Raw genomic sequence first — 23,598 nt, forward strand, 5'->3', positions numbered from 1 at the left:
AATTCTGTCAGAGCGATTAAGAAGGATATTACAGCTTGTTTTTAAAAGTGGAACTTACGACAGCTGTTTAAATGTAATCTCAACATTCTCAATCTTCACAAATATGTATATTTCAAAGGGTCAGCGTTTTTATAAGAATTGTATTTTTTTCAGATTGGTTAGTCTTTGTTATCAGACAACAACATGTCATTATATTGATTATGTTGAAATCCTTTAAATTGTTCTATATTCGACGCCTTTTTTTTCCGAAAACAATGATTGACCACACAAAAAGTGGAAAGGAGCCCCTTACTTTCAGTGACAGTGTCAGATCAATTTGCGTACACGGCTCAATTATTTGTAGTTGATAACAAATTGAAAAATTCTGAATGCCAGCAGTTTTGCTTCCGGCAATTTCACAACCATGGATTTTATACTGTGAATAAATCGCACACCGTTCGTTGAGGAATGGGAATGGCTTATGCAAGAATTATTCTTTTAGGGAAGAAATGAAATTCTCCAATCACAAATTCATTTCATCGGTCATTAATTTTGATGTATTTTTGTCAATGGTTCCAGTATGTGCAAACTGTGTTCTGGTTGGAAGTCGCCCTCTATCGCAAAGTTGTAGGCCTGCGTGTCCAATAAATAGCGCCCTCTTAATTTTCATGAGAGCTACGGGCGGTTATTTTGGACCCGTGTTAAAGTGTTGACTTCTTTTAGGGGAAATTGGGGATTATATGTTGGTGAACTCATATGTATGCGTTCTTATTGGTTATATTTTGTTTAACCAATGCAAGGGTCACACACCATGCACGCGCAAACTACCTGCGTATACGAGAATGTATATACGGGCACCCAGGCCTGGATCCAGTTTTTGATTTCACCGAGGCCAAGTATCCGGAGAAAAAAACTGTGTACATTTTCAGATTTTATGGCTGATCAACCGCCCCCCCCCCTGCGAAAATTCATGGATCCGTCGGTGCCACCGACGGTGGAAACGGCACTGCGAAGTATACTTTTCCTTTAAAAGATTTTGTGAAAACAGGGAGCGATTATCAGCTGTGGGTGCAACCGAATATAGCCTATAGCATGTGAGAGCAGGTTGGAACTTGTCATGTGAGGGCGCACAAATTGAGACTTTGCTCGTCCCAACTAGTCTCTATCAATGACCTTTACTGTCTTTTGAAGTCTAATAAGTGTCCAATGGTCCAGTGGCGTAGCCACGGGGGGGGGGGGGGGCATAAGGGGGGAGGGGGGGGGGAAGGCCCCACCCCATGAAACCTTGTCGCCCCCAGTCGCCCCCCACCCCCCACTGAGATTTTGAGTTTCTAAAAAAATTATCATTGATCTACATGACGCCCCCCCCCCCATGAAATGATCCAGCCCCCCCCCCCCCCCCCCCCCCCCCCCACTGAAAAATTCCTTGCTACGCCTCTGCAATGGTCGGCACAGACAATGGGCACAGACACGCGACCCGAACGCACGAAAAAGAGGCCTTTGCTAGGGCGATGACCTCGGAACCCAACAGCACCCCTGTGTAAGCTCACCGCTTGAACCAAGACTACCATTCGAGCTACATCACGACCAGGAAACAAATCTGTAAAAAAAAAAATCTGGGTATTTCAACATGAAAACGATGTGTATCGCTATTACAAGTATAGACTGAAAACGTACGTCTATGATGACCCCGAGACTTTTGCGTATCGAGTGTGGGACTAAAAGGGGAATTCCCCGGCATTGTGACTGTTCCGTATGAAAACGGGTTGAGACAATAGACTGGAATTTAGTGACGTGTGTTTTATAATGTGTACAGCCTCTAACCAATCATTAGTTCGACCTGATTTTTGTGTCAACATTTCTCCATGATAAGGCCAAAAGAAAAATAAGTCGGTCTCTGGTCAGCGCGCGCGTCGATTTTAATCATGCGCGTCGAATTTATTTTTTTCCAAAATGTTCCGCGGTAGCTCCAACAGCGCCCTCTATTTCCGCACCTCCTCATTTTTTTTTTTACTAAAGACCACCAAGGAATGGGAAAAAGCACCAAGGCAAATGATCGAAAGCACCAAAGCAAATTATGGAGGACACCAATGTACATGAGGACACCAACAAATAAAATAGTACCCCAACTTGTCCGTACAATCCAAGCTTGAAGAAAAAAAAAAAGCGAAAAAAAAAAGCCGCGTGGCCGCGTCAATTCCGGAACTATGGTCTGACCAGAGACCGAATATTTTTTTTTGCCTAACTGAATGAAGCAGATTGCATGCTCACAGGTTAAATCTCACTGTTCGTAAATTCAAGCAAACCCGTTCTTACGAGGACAACACACAACTCAAGCAGAAATATCCATGTTCACCGAGCACAGACTTTTCATGCACGTTCTGATCAAGTTTCGCAGAAATGTGGATGTTCAGTAGATGATACAGCAGTTTTAAATTTAATTTGGTTTTCCGAATAGAACCAACCCCCCCCCCACCAACAACCACCCACCCACACACGCACACTTACATATTCCTCGAGGTAATTCTTGTCAGTTAATTTAAAAATTCTTAAAAACTGTCAATATTTCTGTTTAGATTTTAAAAGCTAGAATTTTATTAAAACCCATAATAAATGTCTTTCCCCATTGACTCACTTTTGATCAAGAATTAATCAGACCATTCGTGTTTAAAAAGATGTCTAAATATTTGTCTTTTTTCCTGGTACATGTCGTTTATTCCTATGAAAAGTTCAATTCTGAGTTCTATATTTATTGTTACTGTTCCTGTTCCTTAAGTAAATAAGAGTCAGATAGTATGAAGATTATTGATATTATACGCGACTATCAATTATTCAACGAGGAAGTGAATTTTAGGCCAGTATGTGGTTTGGCACATAGCCCCGCTTGATATGATTGAGTGAAAACTGAACTCATTTCATATTCATGGTTTCCTTTCTACTTTTTAGTCAGCATTCACGTCTACATGAATTGTTGTTCTCCCACAAGTTCAATCTACACGTGACCTTTACACGCTTTACTTATTCACGACTGCGCATGTATTTCGTCTGTGACGTTTGTGAAGGAAACTAGTTTAATTTCTATTCTGCGCGGAACATGGAGATTTTCGCGTTTCGACTTGTGATCCAGTTACCCATTTAGTATAAAAACAAAATACTGTTGCTGTACCAATGACACCATGGGATCATCGGCAAAATGTCGTCTACTGGTCCCAATGTTTTTGTGGGCTTGTACCATTCTCCACACAGGTAAATATACTACATTTACAACCCGGAAATGATATAAATAAATGTGTCTTGAAGTATATCGAACCAATCTATAATAGTATGTGCAAATTGCGACTTTAACTGAATTATGTAAAAGTCTTTAGAAAGGTCTTTGCCAACTCAGGCAAAATATAACCAAAACTGATATCATGTTCCTCACAATTTTTTGGCTTAATCATTTGAAACAATCTGTCGAATCATAGGTATGACAAATTAAATTTACTTAAAAAAACATCCCTGCTTTTTCCATCGTGAATCAAATCATTAAAATAAAAACAGGGTTGCACTCTTTGGTTTTTTTTAAATCAATACATACAAGAACGGTGGCTTAATAAATTTAACATAATTTACACTGAAAAGTATGATGTATTTGTACATTCGTTTTCCCCTGTTTTTTAGTTGAACAGTTTTGAAAGTAAAACAGTGCTATTTCTGTTTTCACTTATTGTAAACATGCGGTGGAAAGTGTTAAGGTACGGTGGCCCACAACTGTCACGGCAAAAGCAAAAGCGCCACGGCAAGCGCAAAAGCGCCGCGGCAAGCGCAACAGCGCCGCGGCAAGCGCAACAGCGCCACGGCAAGCGCAAAAGCGCCACGGCAAAAGAAAAGGCGCCACGGCAAAACAAAAAGCGCCGCGGCAAAAGAAAAAGCGCCACGGCAAAACAAAAAGCGCCGCGGCAAAAGAAAAAGCGCCACGGCAAAACAAAAAGCGCCGCGGCAAGCGCAAAAGCGCCGCGGCAAGCGCAAAAGCGCCACGGCAAGCGCAAAAGCGCCACGGCAAGCGCAAAAGCGCCACGGCGAAAGCAAAAGCGCCACGGGTTTATTGGGAAGGGGCGTAATCATACATAGGGCTACTACATCAAAAATAAAATGGGAAGGAGAATGGCCGCCACCAGGAATTCCTATTAAGCACAGAATTTAATTCTTTGAGAAGTGATTTTATGGCTGAGAAAATAGCAAGGCCAAGGAAAACCGGTCAGGAAATAAATCGTCGATATTAATTTGTTGTAGGATTATTATTATTCCAAGAGAGTTGCTGCCGTGAATCAGAGTTTATAAAGGAGTGGGACTCACTATCAGCACCATCAGGGCCGTTCCTCATTTCTTTACATTTCGTGGGATGCAAACAATTAAGAGGACGGGAGGCTCTGTGAGCGCTTCCCCCCCCCCCCCCCGGAATAGCACACAAAAAAAGGAAGGGGAAAAAAAGAGAAAAAAAGAAAAGAAAAAGAGGAGCGAAGTCATAGTGGTGTAAATTGAATGAGTTGGGGGGGGGGGCAAAATGTCCCTGCCCCCGTCTAAAACTGAGAAATCGAGAATTTGTTCAGAAATACAAAAAAAATTTGGGAAAAATATGTTTTGCCCCCTCTAGAAAAAATCCTGGCGACGCCCATGAGTTCACCGGTGTGTATACAAAAGTACCAATGTAGGCACACAATTTAGCTGCCCAGAGTTTGCATATAGAAAAAGAAAGAAAGAAATTAACTCAGAACCTAGAACTCATTGGCCCACCCACCCCCGGCTCAAGAAACCAACAAGCCGAACAAGACCTCATGATGCTTAGCGATAGCGATGATGAGTTGCCCTGTGGACAGTCTTCCACATCATCGCAGAATCAGCCTGCAGGGCAGAAAGAGGGCTTGTTTCCGGCATCAAAGAGTTCCGTATTCACTCGAAACAAAGCAAACGGCTCTTTTCAGAGCCACCAAATTTTCATAGAAGAGCTTAGAACTGTGCATCTCAACGATAACACTTCTCCTTTGTTTAGTGTCTCTCCCTTACCCCCCCCCCTTTTTTAAGTTGATTTATTTCGTTCTTATTCTATATCCGAAGTCTTCGCCTGTGTTACGTTCCTTACATGAAATCCACGACCTTAGCTCCTCTGTCGAAAGCGTTGCAACTGTCTAATAGAACGATCCATTTCTCGATTTGTGAGTTATCTTCAACTCAGCCGTGCTTATTGGGAAGGGGCGTAATCATACATGCCGCCCCTACATCTAAAATTAAATGGAAAGGAGTATGGCCGCCACCATGAATTGAGAAGTGATTTTATGGCTGAGAAAATAGCAAGGAAAACCGGTCAGTGCAAGCAACGTTCAGCGAAGAGTTTTGAAATTCCCGCTTTCTGGGAATTTTTAACCTAATGGGCCCGCGGGCGAGTTACGTGTTGACAAGCCTTACCCACCCACTGCCGCAGCCCTGCAGGAGAGCCTTAATCGACTTCCTCGATGTGTATGATATACTGAAAAAGAAAAAAAAAATAACTCATACACTCTGGGCAGCTCACTTGCGTGCATACACTGGTATACACACCTGTGAAAAAAGGCTCAAATTAACGGAACTCTTCTCTGCATGCTAGTCGGAAGGGGAAAAAATGTCTTTAAAAATGCATCAGCTCACAGAGCCTCCCGTCCTCGTAATTGTTTGCATCCCACGAAATGTAAATAAATGAGGAACGGCCCTGATGGTGCTGATATAGCGAGTCCTACTTTCCCTCTCCTTTATAAACTCTGATTCACGGCGGCAACTCTCTTGGAATAATCTTGGAATCATCCTACAACAAATTAATATCGACGATTTATCAGTCCCTGAACGTTGCTTCACTGACCGGTTTTCCTTGCTATTTTCTCAGCCATTAAATCACTTCTAAAAAAATTAAATTCTGTGCTTAATAAGAATTCCTGGTGGCGGCCATTCTCCTTCCCATTTTATATTTTGATGTAGTAGCGGCATGTATGATTACGCCCCTTCCCAATAAACCCGTGGCGCTTTTGCTTTCGCCCGTGGCGCTTTTGCGCTTGCCGTGGCGCTTTTTGTTTTGCCGTGGCGCTTTTTCTTTTGCCGCGGCGATTTTTCTTTTGCCGTGGCGCTTTTTCTTTTGCCGCGGCGCTTTTTGTTTTGCCGTGGTGCTTTTTGTTTTGCCGTGGCGCTTTTGCGCTTGCCGTAGCGCTTTTTGTTTTGCCGTGACGCTGTTGCGCTTGCCGCGGCGCTTTTGCGCTTGCCGTGGCGCTTTTGCTTTTGCCGTGACAGTTGTGGGCCACCGTATTAAGGAAACGGTTGGACGTTTGAAACGTGATTTCCCATCTGGCCTTTTCCTATGTGGGTTTTGCCAAAATCTCATGTTCCGAATCATAGAACAAATGAAGTGTCATTGAATGTTCTTTTCATTTCTGTGTTAAATAAAATGTCTGTGTTTTTGTTTTATTGTTTAATTGTAGGTTTAGCCGTTGATCTGGATCTGCGAGGCAAGCCGGCCACACAGAGTAGCTCCTACCATGCCATCGATCTCACTCCGCCCATATATCTATCTGCAGACAGAGCGCTAGACGGAGATACCGCAACAATTTCACACACTCGTATGTATTTTCTAAATTCTTAAAAAAATATACACGTTTATATTAGGTCCGTATATCAACCCCTTGAAGGGAACTATTTGAAATCGTTCCACATAATTTAAATATTTTGAATTGATCGAAGTAGGATTTATTGCGATTCCGATCCACTGAAATATTTCAACTATTTTTAAGACGACGTAGTAGATTAAAATTGTATATCATGAGAAGGCGTCTTAGGTATAGTATTAATAATTCCTTCATTATATTCTTATGTTTTACTGTAGAAACATTTGAACATTATGGTAGACAGTAATTTTAAACTCAAGCCAATGAACTTGTTTGAAATAAGACGCGTTTGAATTGCATAAATAGCGAGACATCAGGGGCGCGGGATTTTCGCGGGGGGGGGGGGGTTCAGCGGCCAAAAAAATCCGAAATTTAGACCGTTCTTTTTGTCCAGACACTTGGCCTCCGAAAATCAATAGGTGGTGGGGGGGGGGGGGGCTTGTGGCATATTTTCAATGGGGGCACTGTTCAAATCTGACGATTTTTAACACTATATCACAGAATAGTATACAGTACTGAACATATACCCTCTTACCAAGCTGGCTCTGTTCGTATTTTGTGAAAAGGCGGACATTATTACCAGAATAAAATGTTGGGTGTCAGAGCAGGGGGAGGGGGGGATGGTTAGCATTTTTCTCATGAATTTCTATGGAAAATTCTTTTTTTGACAGAGCGGGTTTTTTTACGTTCACCCCCCCCCCTCCCCCGATTTGCTCCTGATGGACATGAGAAGAACATGCGAAGTTCAACCTTGTGCACATACCTGACAATATGTACACAAGTCAATCGTTTCATTCGTCTCATGCAAATCTGTCTAAATGTTGAGATTGTTTCAAATAATCGAAACTGATATTCCTCCTAGCCTGTATCCACATGTTATGCATTTTAAACCATAACTTTAATGACTAATCCATATTCACATAAAAGACCCAACTTATTTTGAGGATGCGTTACTTCATTACTATCTTTGTTGATGAATTCAATTTTCGCCAGTGTGTACCGGAGACCAATGGTGGAGAGTTGACCTGCAGGCTGAGTACTGCCTGACAAGAATCACTATAGTCAACAGGATTGACGATCGTGGTAAGTCTATGATCCGGGTGCAGTAGCAAGTAATAGAGTGGACTTGAAGAATATTCCCTTCGGTCGGCATTTGTTTAAGAACCAGTTGTGTAGTATAAGAAAAGCTGTTTCATCAAGTTACTGCAATCTGGTGATATCACCTCAAAATGATTGACCTTATTCGTTAGTATATTACCTTAAACTAAAGCAAAGAAATACGAAAAGCCGAATCTTCACAGCATGGAGTCCTCCATTACTCTAGAATTATGATTTGACTTATACATTATTCGTGTTCTTCAGTCAGAAAGGATTGTTTTTCTCCAACACATCAATGCAAAACAATCTTAATTGTTGGCTCCCAATTGAAGGGCAGAATAATTAAAGCTACAATGGTAATTTTGCAGTGCTTAATACTCGACTGCATTTAACAGCCATTCTCAACATGTGTTTTTATGTTAATTCGTTGAATGCACAAGTGGTCATACTAACCCATATTCAATAAAAACACAAACTTCAAAGATAACTGTAGTTTAAACGATTTCCGAATACATAAATGTGTTATGAAATAGAAACATGAATGCGAAAGGTTTCGTTCCCATCAAGTGAAAGTTATATTCAAAAATGCAATGTATAACAAGAAATAATGGAACGCACTTGTGCAATAGATTATTATTATAAATATTTAACCACATTTACAGACGCAATTTGCTTTAATAAAATGCATAATTTAATTTTAAGTCGGATTAAATCATCACATATATGCATGCACTAAAACAAAGCCTCCGGCAGCCAGTTGACGTTTTGCAGCTGCGTGTAACTTGAATTTGACATTCAGGAAAACAGTAATTATTGAAACAGTCAGTTAACTTTGTTAATTTAATGCATCGCAAACAGCCCAGATTATCAATCAAAAAGAGTAAGTCTAACAAGAACCAGCATACTGATGATCTTTTTTTGCAGGTTGGCGACTGACAAGAGCTGTAGTTCGTGCTGGTTTGAGTCAAGTTCACTCCCAGAACACACAGATAGGAGATGCAGTCACACGTACCCAGGCAACTAACGGAGCAGTGATTGATTTCACATCGAACCCGGCCATCTCTGCCCGATACGTCAGTGTGGAACTGTCAGGGAATTGCCTTCATATGGCTGAAGTCAGGATCAGCACAGAAGACGTCATTACAAGAAGTACGAATAAACCTTAATCTTCACATTCCGAATCATGATGCAGATGACACAACATTTGCATCTCTGCCATGCTGGTGGTATAACAAACAGTTCGCTGACAAACCAAGTCTTACGGTCACAAAAAGACATATTTTATTCCGTTTGAAAAATGGTTGATAGCAGATGAGTGCAATATGCAGATTGGCAATCATGTAAGGATTTTATTTGGTCACGTTTCCATCGAGATTCTAATTGGTAGCTAATGAAGGATATTTTGATATCGTTCCCACGAATAGAATCAGCAACGATGACTGGCCTAAAAATATGCAACGAATTAAATGGGCATGCCTTCTTCTGCAACTACCTGGCTTAAATAGTCCTATATAGTTGCATAATTATACATGTATATTGGCTGGCCAATGATTTTCACAAGTAATGTTGTGTTCTCGCATGTAATAATCACGTACATTTTGTTGCCGTAGTAATGCAAACAAACAACTGTGGGTTCTAATAGTTTGACAGTCAGCTACCTAATATCCATGTTCAACATTTATTTCCATAGTAACGCAAACAAATGTTGGTGCTACAAGTATGACAGTCAGCTGGTCTACCGTGCCCTGTGCTGATCATTACAGCGTGGAGTATGCCTTGACCAACAGAGATAACTGTGAAAGCATCAGTTCATCAGCGTACAGTAGCCACTGCATGTGTCAGGGAAGCACAACTACTATAACAAGTCTGATGCCAAACTCCGAGTACTCTGTACGAGTCAAAGCTTATGTAAATGGTGCATACGGACCAATAAAAACAGTAATCGTCACAACCGCATCATCAGGTATGGCACTATAGGTTTTACGGTCTTCAGTCTTTTGGCTCGTATGTTGTAACTTATTGTCTTCATCTAAATGCAGTATCTCTAACGTTCTAGTACTTATTTGAAATTACAGCACCGACTGGGCCTCCCACTTCTGTGACACCTGGGTCTCAAGCAAAACGCAGCCTAGCCTTCTCCTGGAGCCTCCCAGCGTGTGGAAGCCGAGGCGGTGTCATTACAGGATACGTCTATAGGATTAGTACAAGTGGAGCTGCACCAATGACTGGTCAGACTACAGCAGGCCTCTCAGTTACAATAGCTGGACTTACTCCCTATACTTCTTACAGTTTTCAAGTTGCTGCAAGGACTAATGATGGGACTGGACCGTACAGCGCGGCTGTAGCATCAACAACACAAGAAGCAGGTAATCTATGTGTTCTGTTGTTATTCCTCAAACTCATTTCCCTATCTCCATCTTCTCCTTAGTATTTCGGTTTAATTCTAATTTTGATGCGGTTGTCTTGCGGTTGTTTATGGATTCCATACACAAATTACCCCTCAAACAAAAAAGACCCAAAAAAACTGGTGAACGAACTTTGTTGTTTCCCTTATGCACATGATTTTCGCCAATTCTTCTCTGACCAAAACTAATTTGTAACTCGGGTTGATTCCTACCTTGAATGCAGTGACTTTAGAATGAACTCTAATAAACCTGACATTATTTTGGTGTTTAATTTCAACAGCGCCCACAGTTCCCCTTAATGTTCGCATCCTGTCGACAGATGACATGTCTGTCAGTCTTGGTTGGAGTGAACCAGATCCACCGAATGGACTTATCTTGCACTACAATGTTCGCTACTGGAGGAGTGGAGACATGGGAACCATGCAGACTGACTCCGATGTGATGGGGAGGATGCATCGTATCACGGGCCTTGAAGCCGATGTAGCATACCTATTTCAGGTCTTTATTCATTTTATCAAATGGAATAAACTATCATCATTATACATCATGATTCTCCTGGTCGAAACTAACATATGTCCCAAATTATACTAAATGGACAAGTCCATTGATTATCCCAGTTATTGCATGGTATAATCAACACATTGAAATTCACATGAACTTTATTTTACACTGACTTTATTTTTTAAGATTTATGAAGCATAACTTATATTTGTGCGTGAAGAGCCCAGGTCATTTTAATCATTTTTGCAATATTATTGCAAAAATGATTAAAATGAAGTAACATCCTTAGTAACAAAGTAACATCCATAGTTTTGACAAACACATTTCAGGTGCAAGCTGAGACGCATCCTGGTGCTGGCCCTTGGAGTGGCTCTATCTCTGCGACAACAATGGAAACTGGTGAACGAACTTTGTTGTTTCCCTTATGCACATGATTTTCGCCAATTCTTCTCTGACCAAAACTAATTTGTAACTCGGGTTGATTCCTACCTTGAATGCATTGACTTTAGAATGAACTCTAATAAACCTGACATTATTTTGGTGTTTAATTTCAACAGCGCCCACAGTTCCCTTGGATGTTCGCATCCTGTCGACAGATGACATGTCTGTCAGTCTGAGCTGGAGAGAACCAGATCCACCGAATGGAAACATCACGCACTACAATGTTCGCTACTGGAGGCGTGGGGACATGGGAAGCACGCAGACTGACTCCAATGTGGTGGGGCTAATGCATCGTGTCACGGGCCTTGCAGCCTTTGTAACATACACATTTCAGGTCTCTATTCATTTTTATCAAATGGAATAAACTACTACCATTAAACAAGTACATCATGACTCTCCTCGACGAACCTTACATTTTCCACACTGAACGGTATCATTGATGAATCCAATTATGTCATGGTAGAAGAAATGCCTGATTGACATAATCGATATATTGGGAATTCACTCGAACTAAATATAACACTAACCTCAATATTTTTCACAGCAAATAAAGGATAGCTTATCGTTGTGATTGAGGAGCCCAGGTCATTTAATCATTGTCATTTGTAGGATTTAAACAATGATTGAGTATCAGCAAATATCATGTTTTTTTCTCAGGTGCAAGCTGAAACGTCCCCCGGTGCTGGTCCTTGGAGTGAACCTATCGAAGCAACAACACTGCAAGCTGGTAAACTAACTTTGTTTTGTGAATGCTTTGTTTCCCATGTGCAGATCTTCTCAAATTCTTCTCCGACCAAAACTATTTTCATAACTCAGTTTGACTCCTACCTCTATTTGCGATCCTCTAAACGCTTAGGTACAGTATTAGATTATGTAACGACTTTACAATATACGCATAATAAATCTGATATTATCTTGATGAGTAATTTCAACAGAGCCAACAGTTCCCATAGATGTTCGTATTCAGCCATTGGATAACACTTCTGTGATTCTGAGCTGGAGTGAGCCAGATCCACCGAATGGACTTATCTTGCACTACAATATTCGCTACTGGAGGAGTGGAGACATGGGAACCATGCAGACTGACTCTAATGTGACGGGGAGGATGCATCGTGTCACGGGCCTTGAAGTCGGTTCAACATACCAATTTCAGGTCTTTACATGTATCCACCTTTTCTATTCTGACTAAACTATCATCATTATACACGATGATTCTTCTGGAAGGAACTAATGTCTTTCCCAAAGTTTCATTGATATACATTATTTAGCGACATATTTGACACAATCAATAATAGGAATGTTAATGTTCGCATACATTATTCGCGATCTATTTCAAGGCGAATAAAACATATCTTGTGCTCTTCTAGAATTCAAGTAATTTGAAACAATTCTGTCTAATGTTTTGAACCTCAAATAAAATGTTTTCAGGTGCGAGCTGTGACGTCTCCTGGTCCTGGCCCTTGGAGTGACCCTATCGAAGCAACGACGGCAATTGGAGGTAGACAATCGTAGACAATTTTTCCCATTGTATTCATAACAAATTAACATATAGTTTCCATGGTCGCTTGGCATTTTATAAAGGATGTGATCTTCATAAAAAAATATATTATCATTATGTGATCTTTCTTTTCTTTAGTTCCTGGACCTGTTCGAAATCTTAATGCCACAGTGAGGACAGAGACATCAATCACTTTAACCTGGATCCCACCCCTGCAACCTGGAGGAGTCATCACTGGTTACATAGTATGTTGTTATTGTCATTTTTATCAATGTCAGGGCCCTATGGAAGACCACTGAATGGTGAATATAGGCAATCCTGGATAAATAATAGAAATAGTTAAATGCACCCTTTCGAAATTGTATCCTGACGTCGAGGTTGTGAGCATTTTGTGTATTACACCTCGACATCTAGATATAGTATTAAAGGTCTCTCTCCCTTTTGTTAAACCAGCATCCATAAATAAAGGGATTATAAAGAAATCAAGCTCTCAATCTATAGTTTTAAATTCCCTTTTGTCAGGTGGAGTACCGTATCTTGGAGAGGCCTTATCAACCAGACTTCACAGCAGAGGACACATACGAAACCAATGAAGCTCGGAAATCACCCTTCACAATGACCAACCTGGAACCTGGTACGAGATACGAGTTTAGGGTGCTTGCGAAGAATGAAATGTTCATAGGAACTGAGCACCGATTTCTGGAGGTTTACTCAAAGCCGATGATGGGTAAAACTATTTTCGTTTTAATTTTAATTACTGATTGTCAATAATTATATGTTAAGCCTGTGTGATACGCCTGATGATCAAGACGACTGCCACGAAGGTGGGGTTTAAAATCTGTCTCGAAATGCACCCTTTGGCGATTACAGTGAAAGATTGTCTTGTTTGGCCTATGTAGTACATGAAGGAAAGGTTAGGTAAAGTTCAGTTTTAAAATTGCATCAAAGAGAAAGAGATATCGGCTAAGAACGAAATCTTGACAGGAACTCTAAGATCTTGACTGGTGTATACAAAGCCACAATCAGGTATGATGTCTGTGTCACTTTATAAATTTCAATCGATCATAAGATAAAAACATGCGTATAGACTACTTTTCAAAAACCACCGGTGCAAAAAATGACTGATTCCTCTGTGTGTCTTGAGAACTGACTTGAACGTCTACTCGTTTTTCAAAGAAAGAGAAAACAACAACAACAACAATGGCCGACTGTTTCCACTTTCGAAAAGATTCCAAATCAACTTAAATTTTCTATATTTTATCACAAAATATTTTTACTTTATATTTAGTGTATCCTTACCCATCTGAAACTAAAAGACTTGGACAATTATAAACAAGATTTTGATGTTTTTATTTAATGAGAAGCTTCAAACTTTTAATTTCAACAGATCCACCTGCTCCACCCAAACCCACTCCAATTCAAGAGAGAACAACTGACATGACAGTCGCAATCAGTTTGGCAGCTCCAAAGTCTGCTGTGTACATTGAGTAAGTAAGCAGAAACAATACTTTGTTTAGAAAAAGACGTTTCGATTAAAGATATACTTTTAACACAAAAACCTTTTATAGCAAAATATCAATGGGATCTGGTTGAAGAGCAGCTACCGAGGTGTTTGAGTTTGCTTATCTTGAAAACCTGACCCTCGTTACGATCGTTTATTGTCTTATGTTGCATTATACACCTGCAATGCTTAATTTTCATATAAGGCATGCACGTTTCGGTGTGTTATGGTAGCAGGTAACATGTCCGTTTAAAATGTAGTATTAGACAACATTGCATGCTACATTTAAAATCATGTATTTCAATTACAGCTGTATTATTACATTGTATTGCAGATCATACGTTATTCAGGTTAAGAAGACTGGTACATTGTCTGTGACAAAAAGAGATGTTCTCGTTACGGGGCGTTCTGAGGACCCAGTTGACGGTTATATTGCAGCTGAATTTCCTAAGAATAGCCTTCCTGCTGAATTCGTAGTTGGAGACTGTAAGATGTATGGCGGCTACAGGAACGCACCGCTTCAGCGAGATGCTGTATACAACATCCGTGTTGGGTCTGTTACCAAAGGCAACGAAACTGTGAGTTTCCATAACAAGGTTTTGCCCGAAAATGTCCAAAAACATAACAATGTTTTGCCCGAAAAAAATATAAACGAATGCTTATTATTTGCGTACGCTGGACGGTCGTATTAAGGGTGTATGTTATTCTAATTCAATAAGCCTCTGTTCTGGTGACATCACACTTTGTTTACATGTGTGTTTTTTTTTGTGGGAGCCTGGTAGGAACGACGCTTTCGTAGCCCAATAGAAACGCGCACAAGTAAACAAAGTGTCACGTCAGAGCCTTTAATATTGAGTTCATGAAAAGTCCACTCATAGCAACACGGCGATTTTAGAATGACAGTTCTTAATGTTTAAAATACTCTTGGCAGAGGTGATTTATTTTCCCATTTCATGTTTCCGATGTTTCTTACCAAATTAGTGATATCAGTTTCTTTCACTTTCTTTAGTTACATATAATGTCGTGATTACAATGTTCTTCGTATCGCTCACTTTGAGTCACATTGTCGTTCTGCAGGAAGCCAAGGTAACATATTCAGAGCCACTGACAGTCATTGGTAAGTATAATTATATGGTGAATATATTACAGAAGAGCAAAATACGGTAAAAGTGCTATTGAAATAACTTACTTGACTGAAACTTCTGAATTTGTTTTAAGTGCAAAAGCCGGAAGATGTCACCCCATCAGCGAGTGGCAACGGAAGCACCATTGTCGCTGTCGTGGCTAGTGTGAAAGTGTTCGTCTTGGTCATAATCATTGTCATTGGGAGTGTGGTGTGGAGAAGACGAACCCGCCAACATGCATCAAATAGTTCTCTAGTACCTAGAACTATGGAACTGGTAAGTGACTCTCATAGCATGCAATTTGGTTTTGATTGTTTTTGTTCATGTGATTAAATTTTTTATCTAGTTATGAACTGTAAGGTACAAAACTACGACTGTTTTATTGGATGAGTTCATGTGTTTATTCTGATGTTTGATTTGCGCAGTTAATGTTGCGAAAATAAAGCAAACAAAAAACTCTTCCCCCTAAATTTCTTCTGTCATTTGAGCTGACTGCATGACATACTTTCGGTCATTGTTAAGACTTATTTTAAAGTTGTTTTAACAGACCCTTCAATAAAGCATTGATTGTGCAGCTTCAAAGGGATTGCCTTGAAATGTTTTTTTTCCTAGGTTGCCAAACCTACAACCTACGAAAATGACCAACCGAGAGCTGTCAACCCCGATGGCGATATATATGAGGATGTTGGGCTTCCCATCTGGGCCAGGAAACTGGAAATCAAATGGGAGAATTTGATCATCGATGATGAGATTCTTGGTAAAGGTAACTTTGGCGAGGTACGGGCAGGAGGCGTGAGGATCGGAGGCCATGTCACCAAAGCAGCCATCAAAACTCTCAAAGGTAACTCCACTCATGATTAGGATAAACACAGTTGCTGGTCCCAGAGGGCCAGTCATGTGTTCTCTTACTTCCTGATGTACTCACTGACTGACTGACTCTTTGACTCGCTCAGTGACTCACTGAATGCCACATGTGATCACACCAGAGCTATGGACCCAATTACCCTGCAATGACGATAAGGCCTAACAGACGCATGAAGACACTTCAAGGAATAGCCATGCTGAACCAATAGCATAAAACTGTGTGCGTTATGCAAGCACTGATGGAGTGACTGACTTACCGAAGTTCGGATAATGTCCTAAATTAAGGCTTTAGGTTCCAGCTTGGCAAGCCTTGTGTTGTTCGTCAATCAAGTATTGACGATGCGACTTCCTTGTTTGTCGGTATACTGTATTTTCATTACAGTAATTCGCATCGCACTGTAACATACTCATTTTTAAAAAAAAAGTAGAATTACCAAATAATGAACTGTAAAATATCTATATTTACTGTAAAAATAATTGGGCGGTCAGCTGAGAACGAATTTTTGAAAGACATGTCAGGACTGATGTTTGTTTCCTTTTCTATATACAGACAGCACCTCTGATGCTGCTACGGACTTCAAGGCAGAGTTGCAGACGATGGTGGGCATTAAACCACACCCTAATATTGTACGTCTCCTTGCCGCATGTTTTCATGAAGGTAAACTAATCATGATTTCTATACCAAAAGACAGCCCAGTGTTTTACATTTTGTAACTACTTTGCGCTAGTCAAGACCAAGGGCGGATACAGAACACAATTTTTGGGGGGGGCCAAAAAAAAATTTTGGTCCCCCAAAAAAGTGGGTCAAAAAATTACGGCGTGGGGTTCGGGGCCCGCTTAAGGGCCCCGAAAAAATTTTGGATTCTAGATGCTCTGTGGTGCGATCTGAGGCAATTTCTGACCACTTTAACCAATGTTTTTTTGAGGAAAAGATGGTGGTGTACCCATTGCCTACCTTTATTGCAATGTCACATTAAAAAAAAAAAAAAATTGGTTTCGTTTTGGGGGGGGCCATGGCCCCCTTTGCCCCCCCCCCCCCTGGATCCGCCCTTGGTCAAGACTGGGCGTTTGGCAAGGTCAGAATTGAACCAGTTACTGGAATTAATTATCTCCAACATTAATCATATCAACGAAAATATGACCATTTCAAGTTCAAACTACATAGTTTATTTTGATTACAGACAACTAATTATTACTCTATATTTGTTGCTCTATAACTTCTATGGAGCTTAAACTTGAAGAACACACACTCAAACATTTGAACTGCTTGAACCCAGACAAGAGGCCATACTTTCAGGTAGAAGCGTAAGTTAATTAGCTGACCGGACTTTTGTCAATCTGAATTTACGTTACCCTACGTAGAATCACACCATGAGGCAAGTGAATTCACAACCATTGTTTTATAAATTATTGCAATTTAAGCTAAATTGTTTGAGAAACGACAACTAATCCTAGTTATTCTAGCTTCGATAGAGCTTAAACGTTAATAACAACTAATAGACACGTGGACATACTTTTAGGCAAAAGGGTAAAGTGAATTGGCCAACTGGACTTTTGTCAATCTCAATTTTGATAACCTTACGCAGTATCACATCATGAAGCGAGGCTTTTTCAAAAGAAAAACCCCTTGTAATTATTTTTCTTATCAAAGGCATTCTGTATGTGGCGCTGGAATTTCTTCCCAACGGCAATCTTCGTGATTATTTGAGGAGCATTCGCCCGAGTCAGAGAGGAGCTGGCGACTCAACTGACGGAGCATCTCCGCTGACTTCTTCAAACTTGTTGAAATTTGGCACAGACGTTGCCAAGGGAATGGATCATCTGTCCAAGACAGGGGTAAAGTCTATATTCCTTCATTTTATACTTTTGTATGTGTTAGTTTGAATACCACAGCTCTGTCGTGATTCTGATCACTTTCAGCATTTTTCGAGGGATTTTTTGAAAGAACGTTATTTTTTAATCGTTTCTACAGTTAATATAACTTGCAAAGACGAAATTCCGAGGGAAAATGTCCTTTTTCATAGGCTAGTGTAGTGACAGGTGTATGTTTGCTTGAGGCTTGCAGTCAATGTTCTGGAGGTCACCTAATTGTTAGATAATTGCGAGTGGTCGATTGAAATACTTGTCCTTTTTATAGATTATCCACCGTGACTTGGCTGCAAGGAACATACTTCTGGCCAACGACCTGACCGCCAAAGTGTCTGATTTCGGCCTTTCACGAGGGGAGGACATCTACGTTCAGAAATCCTCGGTAATGTACAGAATGTAGAATCATCTTTAAGGGGTTAAAGTTAAATGATAATGATTAATCAATACGAGAGAAATAACTTAATTGCTTTTGGTGAACATTGTAACAAACTATCTAAAGAATTACACAAAAACAATCATCTCGGTGTTGTTTGGTGTCAATCAAGTACTCAAGAAAGACGATGTATACCAATCATACATTTCGGGTGAAATTTTTTCAGTTGATATGGCACCTCATTTCATGAACTGAGTTCAAATATATGTTCTTTTGATTGTAGACAAGGATTCCCGTTCGCTGGTTGGCCATCGAATCTTTGACACGTCGTGTCTACAAGTCCAAGAGTGATGTGTAAGCAAAAGCAACATACTTTCGTCACAGAATTTGATTCTCACGCAGTTATTTTAGACCACACAAATAAGGTACAAGCATTTTGGTCATTTGTCCAAAATAAGTCAAGCAAAAAAGAGTTTCTGTCGTATTGCTATTAAAGGTACAGTCCATCATTTGTAATTTGTCCATTTTGTTCGTTTGATTTTAGTGCAACATAATTTTGTCACAGAATTTGATTCTCACACTGTTACTTGCTTTTGAAACATAGTATTTAATAAAACTTGCATTTGTGCTTTGCCTTGCTCAAATATAGGCTACAAGACTTTTGTTCATTTGTCTTAAAAATTACAAAGCAAAAACCATATGAACTTTATATAATTACCTCCGCCAAGGAGGTTATGTTTTCATGGGATATGGCTTGTTTGTTGGTTGGTCAGTTTGTTGGTGTGTCTGTTAACAAGGTAACTAAAAAAAAGTATGGGCGGATTCGCCTGAAACAATGTTTAAGGGGGGCCCTTGGTACAAGTACATATCGATTACATTTGGCCAAGTTGGCGCTCTCTGGGTGATTTTCTAGTTGAATATGAGTTTAAATCAATGATTTTCATCGTTTACCTCAGTTTTCTATCCTACGTAAACAATTATATCGTTCTGTTAAAGTATTCCCATTTTCATATTTAAGAATCATCTGTTCGTCCTCTGTTAATCTTGTAGGTGGTCATTTGGTATCTTGCTGTGGGAGATATCAACATACGGTAAGTTATTAGGTTAGATTAGATTAGAAATTTATTGTCCGCATCATAAAAATACAGAAATTTAGTTTCCATTGGCTCATTGTAAGCTGGGATTACTATCTACTGCTTTAAGATAGCTGCTAATACGAACACTTTGATACTAATGAATCAAACTTTTAACTATTAGTTGATAAATGTTTTTAGGGTCCACTCCATATCCTGGTATTGAGAGCAAGTCACTGGCCGAAAGACTGCTGGATGGATACCGCATGCCCAAGCCGGACAACTGTGCTGATGAAATGTAAGTAAAAAATAATTGTCTCCTTCAGCAGTATGACTGCAGATTTGAATTAACATTCACTGAATTATTCGAATATAAACCTTTCAAAAACCATAGTTGCGATAATGATAGGTAAGAATTTATTGTAAAAAAGCAACAATTTCAAGTGAACAGACAATTTTCAGAAGATTTCTGGGGTCAGCGAATACACAGAAATAAAACGTTCAGACATTCTTAGGTAACTGTTACAGGTGTTAATTTAGACCCTCACTTGGACTCTCATTTTTAGTTTTCTTTGTATTTGTATTGATTCAGTTATAATCTGATGTTGAAGTGCTGGCATGAGGTGCCAAGTGAGCGTCCAACCTTCAAAGTACTCTACCAAGCTCTCGAGAAAATGAACTCCAAATCGTATGAAAATGTAAGCATCATGCCGACTTTAAAATCAAATTTCATGAACACTTTTCAGGTTACGGATCTCATAAATATTAGATACATTGGATATCTTCTTTTACCGAAATGAACGACAGATGCAAATGGCAATAATTATGTATTTGTTTGGCTATTCTCTCGGAACATTAAAGTGAACCGTGTTTTCTTTGATATACAGATTTTGTTTCGCTCATTACTTTGAACAGTAAGGCGATGCAATTTTTTTTTATTTTTTGAAGGTTGTCTTGTCACCGACTGTCTACGAAAACTTCATCATCAAGCATGAGTTTGATGACAACTAGATGACGTCAATATCTTTTGATACGCTGTAATGCATCATCTTCGAAAGTGGTTCAGCATTTTTCCCGATTGTCTTCAGTGTCGGATTTGAGTGTTAGCATTATTGCAGACTTTTATTTGGTAACAATGTCAAGTAGAATATTTTAATCATCTTATGTCCTTGTACTCAGTGGATCTTAATTCATTCAGGATTTAGCATCTTATATATTTGGAACAAGACTTACTAAACATGTTTACATTTATTATCAAATTTACAACTCGGTTTAGAGTAAGCATTAACATTATGTTAAAAATCGTAGTAGGCTGGTTAGAGTATTGTTGAAAATCTAAGAAAGCTTTCGTAGAAGACCATTATTCAAAATGTAATATTGTATAGCGAGGACGTACCGATGTATTGTGTATAATTCACTTCTAAATTATTGCCATTAAATCAACAGTTGCATTGTATAGCGAGGACCTACCATGAAATACCGATGTACTCTGTGTAGTTGACGCCTGAACTATTCAACTTTTTGTGTAACGCGGGAATATTTTGTATTATAAAATAAAGTGATATCAACATTATCTACTTTGATTAACAATGGTGTATGTACAAACCATTTTGTTATTTTCAATATGAATGAATACTGAATAATCTACTCCTGATGTAGCTGTTGGTACTGATAGAGTTTTTGTTAGGACAAAAACCTGCAAAATATTTGGGACACATTCTTCAAGCTTCATTGTTTATAAGTTTGTTTATATTGTATTGAAGACAGTAGATCAGTGGCATCTTTGTGTGGCCCAATGCAGTTATACTATTTATTATTGTCAAATGATGTGTCATCAACATTATCTAATCAGATTAACATTAAGACTAGATGATAAAACAATGAAATCGTAATGTTCAATTACTGACAATCTTTTTTATCTACTAATCAGCTGTTATTAAACAAAATTTCTAGAAATGTTTCAATGTTTTCAAATTTTTCTCTTTTTTTTCAAAAAAAAGATTCGCAAGGCTTCACGCACGTTTAATAGCAGTTGTATAAATGTAATTTCAACATTCTCAATCTTCGCAAATATTTGTAGTCCAAAAGGTCAGAAGGTTTTTGAGAATCGTAATTGTTCAGATTGATCGGTCTTTGCTCTGTGACATTAAAGACTGTGTTATGTCGTTATATTTGTTTAGGATTCTATCTATAGTAATTCCTTTATTTTTTCTTCTTCAGTTTGACGCATTTTCTAAAAAAATCATGACTGACCATACAAACGGAAGATAAGAGCCCCTTTAAGTGGCAGTGTAAGATCGAGTTTTTAAAACAACAGCATTTATTTTTTAGTACATTGCTTAATTAACATAAATACACAAATTCTGAATGCTAGCCTTTTGCCACCGTCAGTTTAACGAGGATCAGTGGCGTATCCAGAAGGGGGGGGGGGGCAAGAGGGCGCACTCTGCCTCCCCCAGGATTGTTTTCACAATTTGTTTAGTTCAGCAATTATTTCAATAAATGGTTATAGACGTCAATTCAAAAAAAATAAAACCAGCTCAAAAACCATTATTACAATGCGCCGTGAAAATGGGTATATAATTTGCAGTATGCATAAAAATGGTCTGCTTTTGAAGAGCGCCCCACTTAGAAGATGTACCAGCCCCCCCCCTCCCCCAGCTTTTTTGTTTTATTTTACGCAGGCCAAGTGTCCGGAGAAAAAAAACATGTCTACATTTTGGCGCAGATGTGCGGTTGCCCCCACCCCCCTCCCGACATCCAAAGCTGGATACGCTATTGACGAGTATGGATATTTTATTCTTTAAAAAATCAAGCCGATGATGCATTGGAATGGCATCACGAATAAAGCGTTTAGTGAGGGAAAGAAATTCTCCCATCACAAATTCACTTCATCGGTTATAAATAAGTTTGATGTATTTTTGTCAGAGTTTTCATTGTGCGCGAATAGTTGTCTTGTTAGAAGTAATATCGCCCTTTGTTGGAACGTTTTACGTGTCGAATGAATAGCGTCCTCTAAATATTATGAAAGCTATGGGCAGTTTATTTGGAAGTTGAATTATAGTGACTTCGTTTAGGAGTAATTGGAAATTACATTTGGTGACCTCATAATATTTTTGCACTCTCTCTGGATAGATTTAAATCCACCGGTTCAGAGTCACACACGTCCACTTGCTCAAAATACCGAGTATACGAGAATGTACGGGTACTGAACGTGGCTGAAAGTTGCCCTCACGTATCTACTTTTGCTTCAAAAGATTCTGTGGCAAATGATAAGCGCTGATCATTCGTGGGGCAACCGAATATTGCCTGTAGCTCGCAACGTGTCATGTGAGGGCGCACATCTATGAGACTTTGCTCATCGCCACTGCAGAATGTCAATGACCTTTACTTTCTTTTGAGCTAATTTGATACAATTTTGTGCACACGTCCTGTACACAAGCACTAGCAGTCAACGGTGGCTTTTTTGAAGGCGATGACCTCGAATCCTAACAGCACCCTTGCAAGCTTACCGCTTGAACCAAGACTACCATTCGAGCTACATTGCGAACAGGAAACAAATTTGTAGAAAATATATGGGCATTTATGCATACCGAGAAATGCCGCATACCCGCTACAATGGGTGCCGAAAATAGAAGCAATGACGTAGGCCTACTCAGTTCGGGACGGAACAGGGAATTCCCTGGCACTGTGATTTGAACACTTTTACTCTGCAATCAATACCCACCCGTGCAAGACCCGATTTTTCTGTCGACATATCCCCACAGAAGTGTAAATTTATGTTGTGTAAAACTGATCAATATTGAGCAAATTGAAAATTTCGCTTGTACCTCCTACTTGTGTCAAATGTGTTACACACAAGGTTAAATAATAACCAACATTGACTACAAGTCCCAGCAGCACAGGCAAAAAGTTAAAATCGTCGTATTATTACCCAAGTGAGGGGTTAAAGAAACCGGATTTACCCCACAACTATGTAACAATTCTTTCATTGAACACGTCGAAGAGTAGAATTTACCACGACATTAGTAAAATGTTACCACGGTGCGGGGTAAACTGACGCACGTGACAACGTTTTCCCAATATTGTGCACGCGTATCACTCATGTACAAAATGGCCGCCGCCTATGAGACCTTCAACAATTTGGGGGTTTTGAAGACGAGATTTCTTTGTTCCAGGTAAGTCAGTGAAATGAATTTCAGTGTCG

General features: G+C 39.6%; 1 protein-coding gene across 1 annotated transcript; it reads left to right on the forward strand.

Moving 5' to 3' along the window:
- The first annotated feature begins 8,798 nt into the window (after nucleotides 1-8,798).
- LOC119736738 (angiopoietin-1 receptor-like) lies at nucleotides 8,799-20,429 on the forward strand. Its single transcript, XM_038210749.1, has 20 exons — nucleotides 8,799-8,891; nucleotides 9,433-9,705; nucleotides 9,818-10,108; nucleotides 12,025-12,242; nucleotides 12,518-12,587; nucleotides 12,726-12,832; nucleotides 13,110-13,314; nucleotides 13,975-14,074; nucleotides 14,423-14,670; nucleotides 15,170-15,205; nucleotides 15,307-15,488; nucleotides 15,825-16,053; nucleotides 16,627-16,734; nucleotides 17,728-17,912; nucleotides 18,214-18,327; nucleotides 18,602-18,672; nucleotides 19,369-19,409; nucleotides 19,593-19,689; nucleotides 19,984-20,089; nucleotides 20,340-20,429. The coding sequence occupies exons 1-20, from the start codon at nucleotides 8,849-8,851 to the stop codon at nucleotides 20,400-20,402; spliced, it is 2,787 nt and encodes a 928-aa protein (XP_038066677.1). The 5' UTR covers nucleotides 8,799-8,848; the 3' UTR covers nucleotides 20,403-20,429.
- Nucleotides 20,430-23,598: the final 3,169 nt, after the last annotated feature.

Source organism: Patiria miniata, unplaced genomic scaffold (assembly GCF_015706575.1).
Source record: "Patiria miniata isolate m_02_andy unplaced genomic scaffold, ASM1570657v1 HiC_scaffold_3, whole genome shotgun sequence".
Lineage (NCBI taxonomy): Eukaryota > Metazoa > Echinodermata > Asteroidea > Valvatida > Asterinidae > Patiria > Patiria miniata.

Bases quoted from the DNA above. Each gene is read 5' to 3' on its own strand.
- LOC119736738 (XM_038210749.1), top strand. From the start codon at position 8,849: ATGGCTGAAGTCAGGATCAGCACAGAAGACGTCATTACAAGAA. The intron at 9,706-9,817 runs GTATGGCACTAT...TTGAAATTACAG, and splicing joins CGTCACAACCGCATCATCAG to CACCGACTGGGCCTCCCACT. The intron at 10,109-12,024 runs GTAATCTATGTG...TAATTTCAACAG, and splicing joins ATCAACAACACAAGAAGCAG to AGCCAACAGTTCCCATAGAT.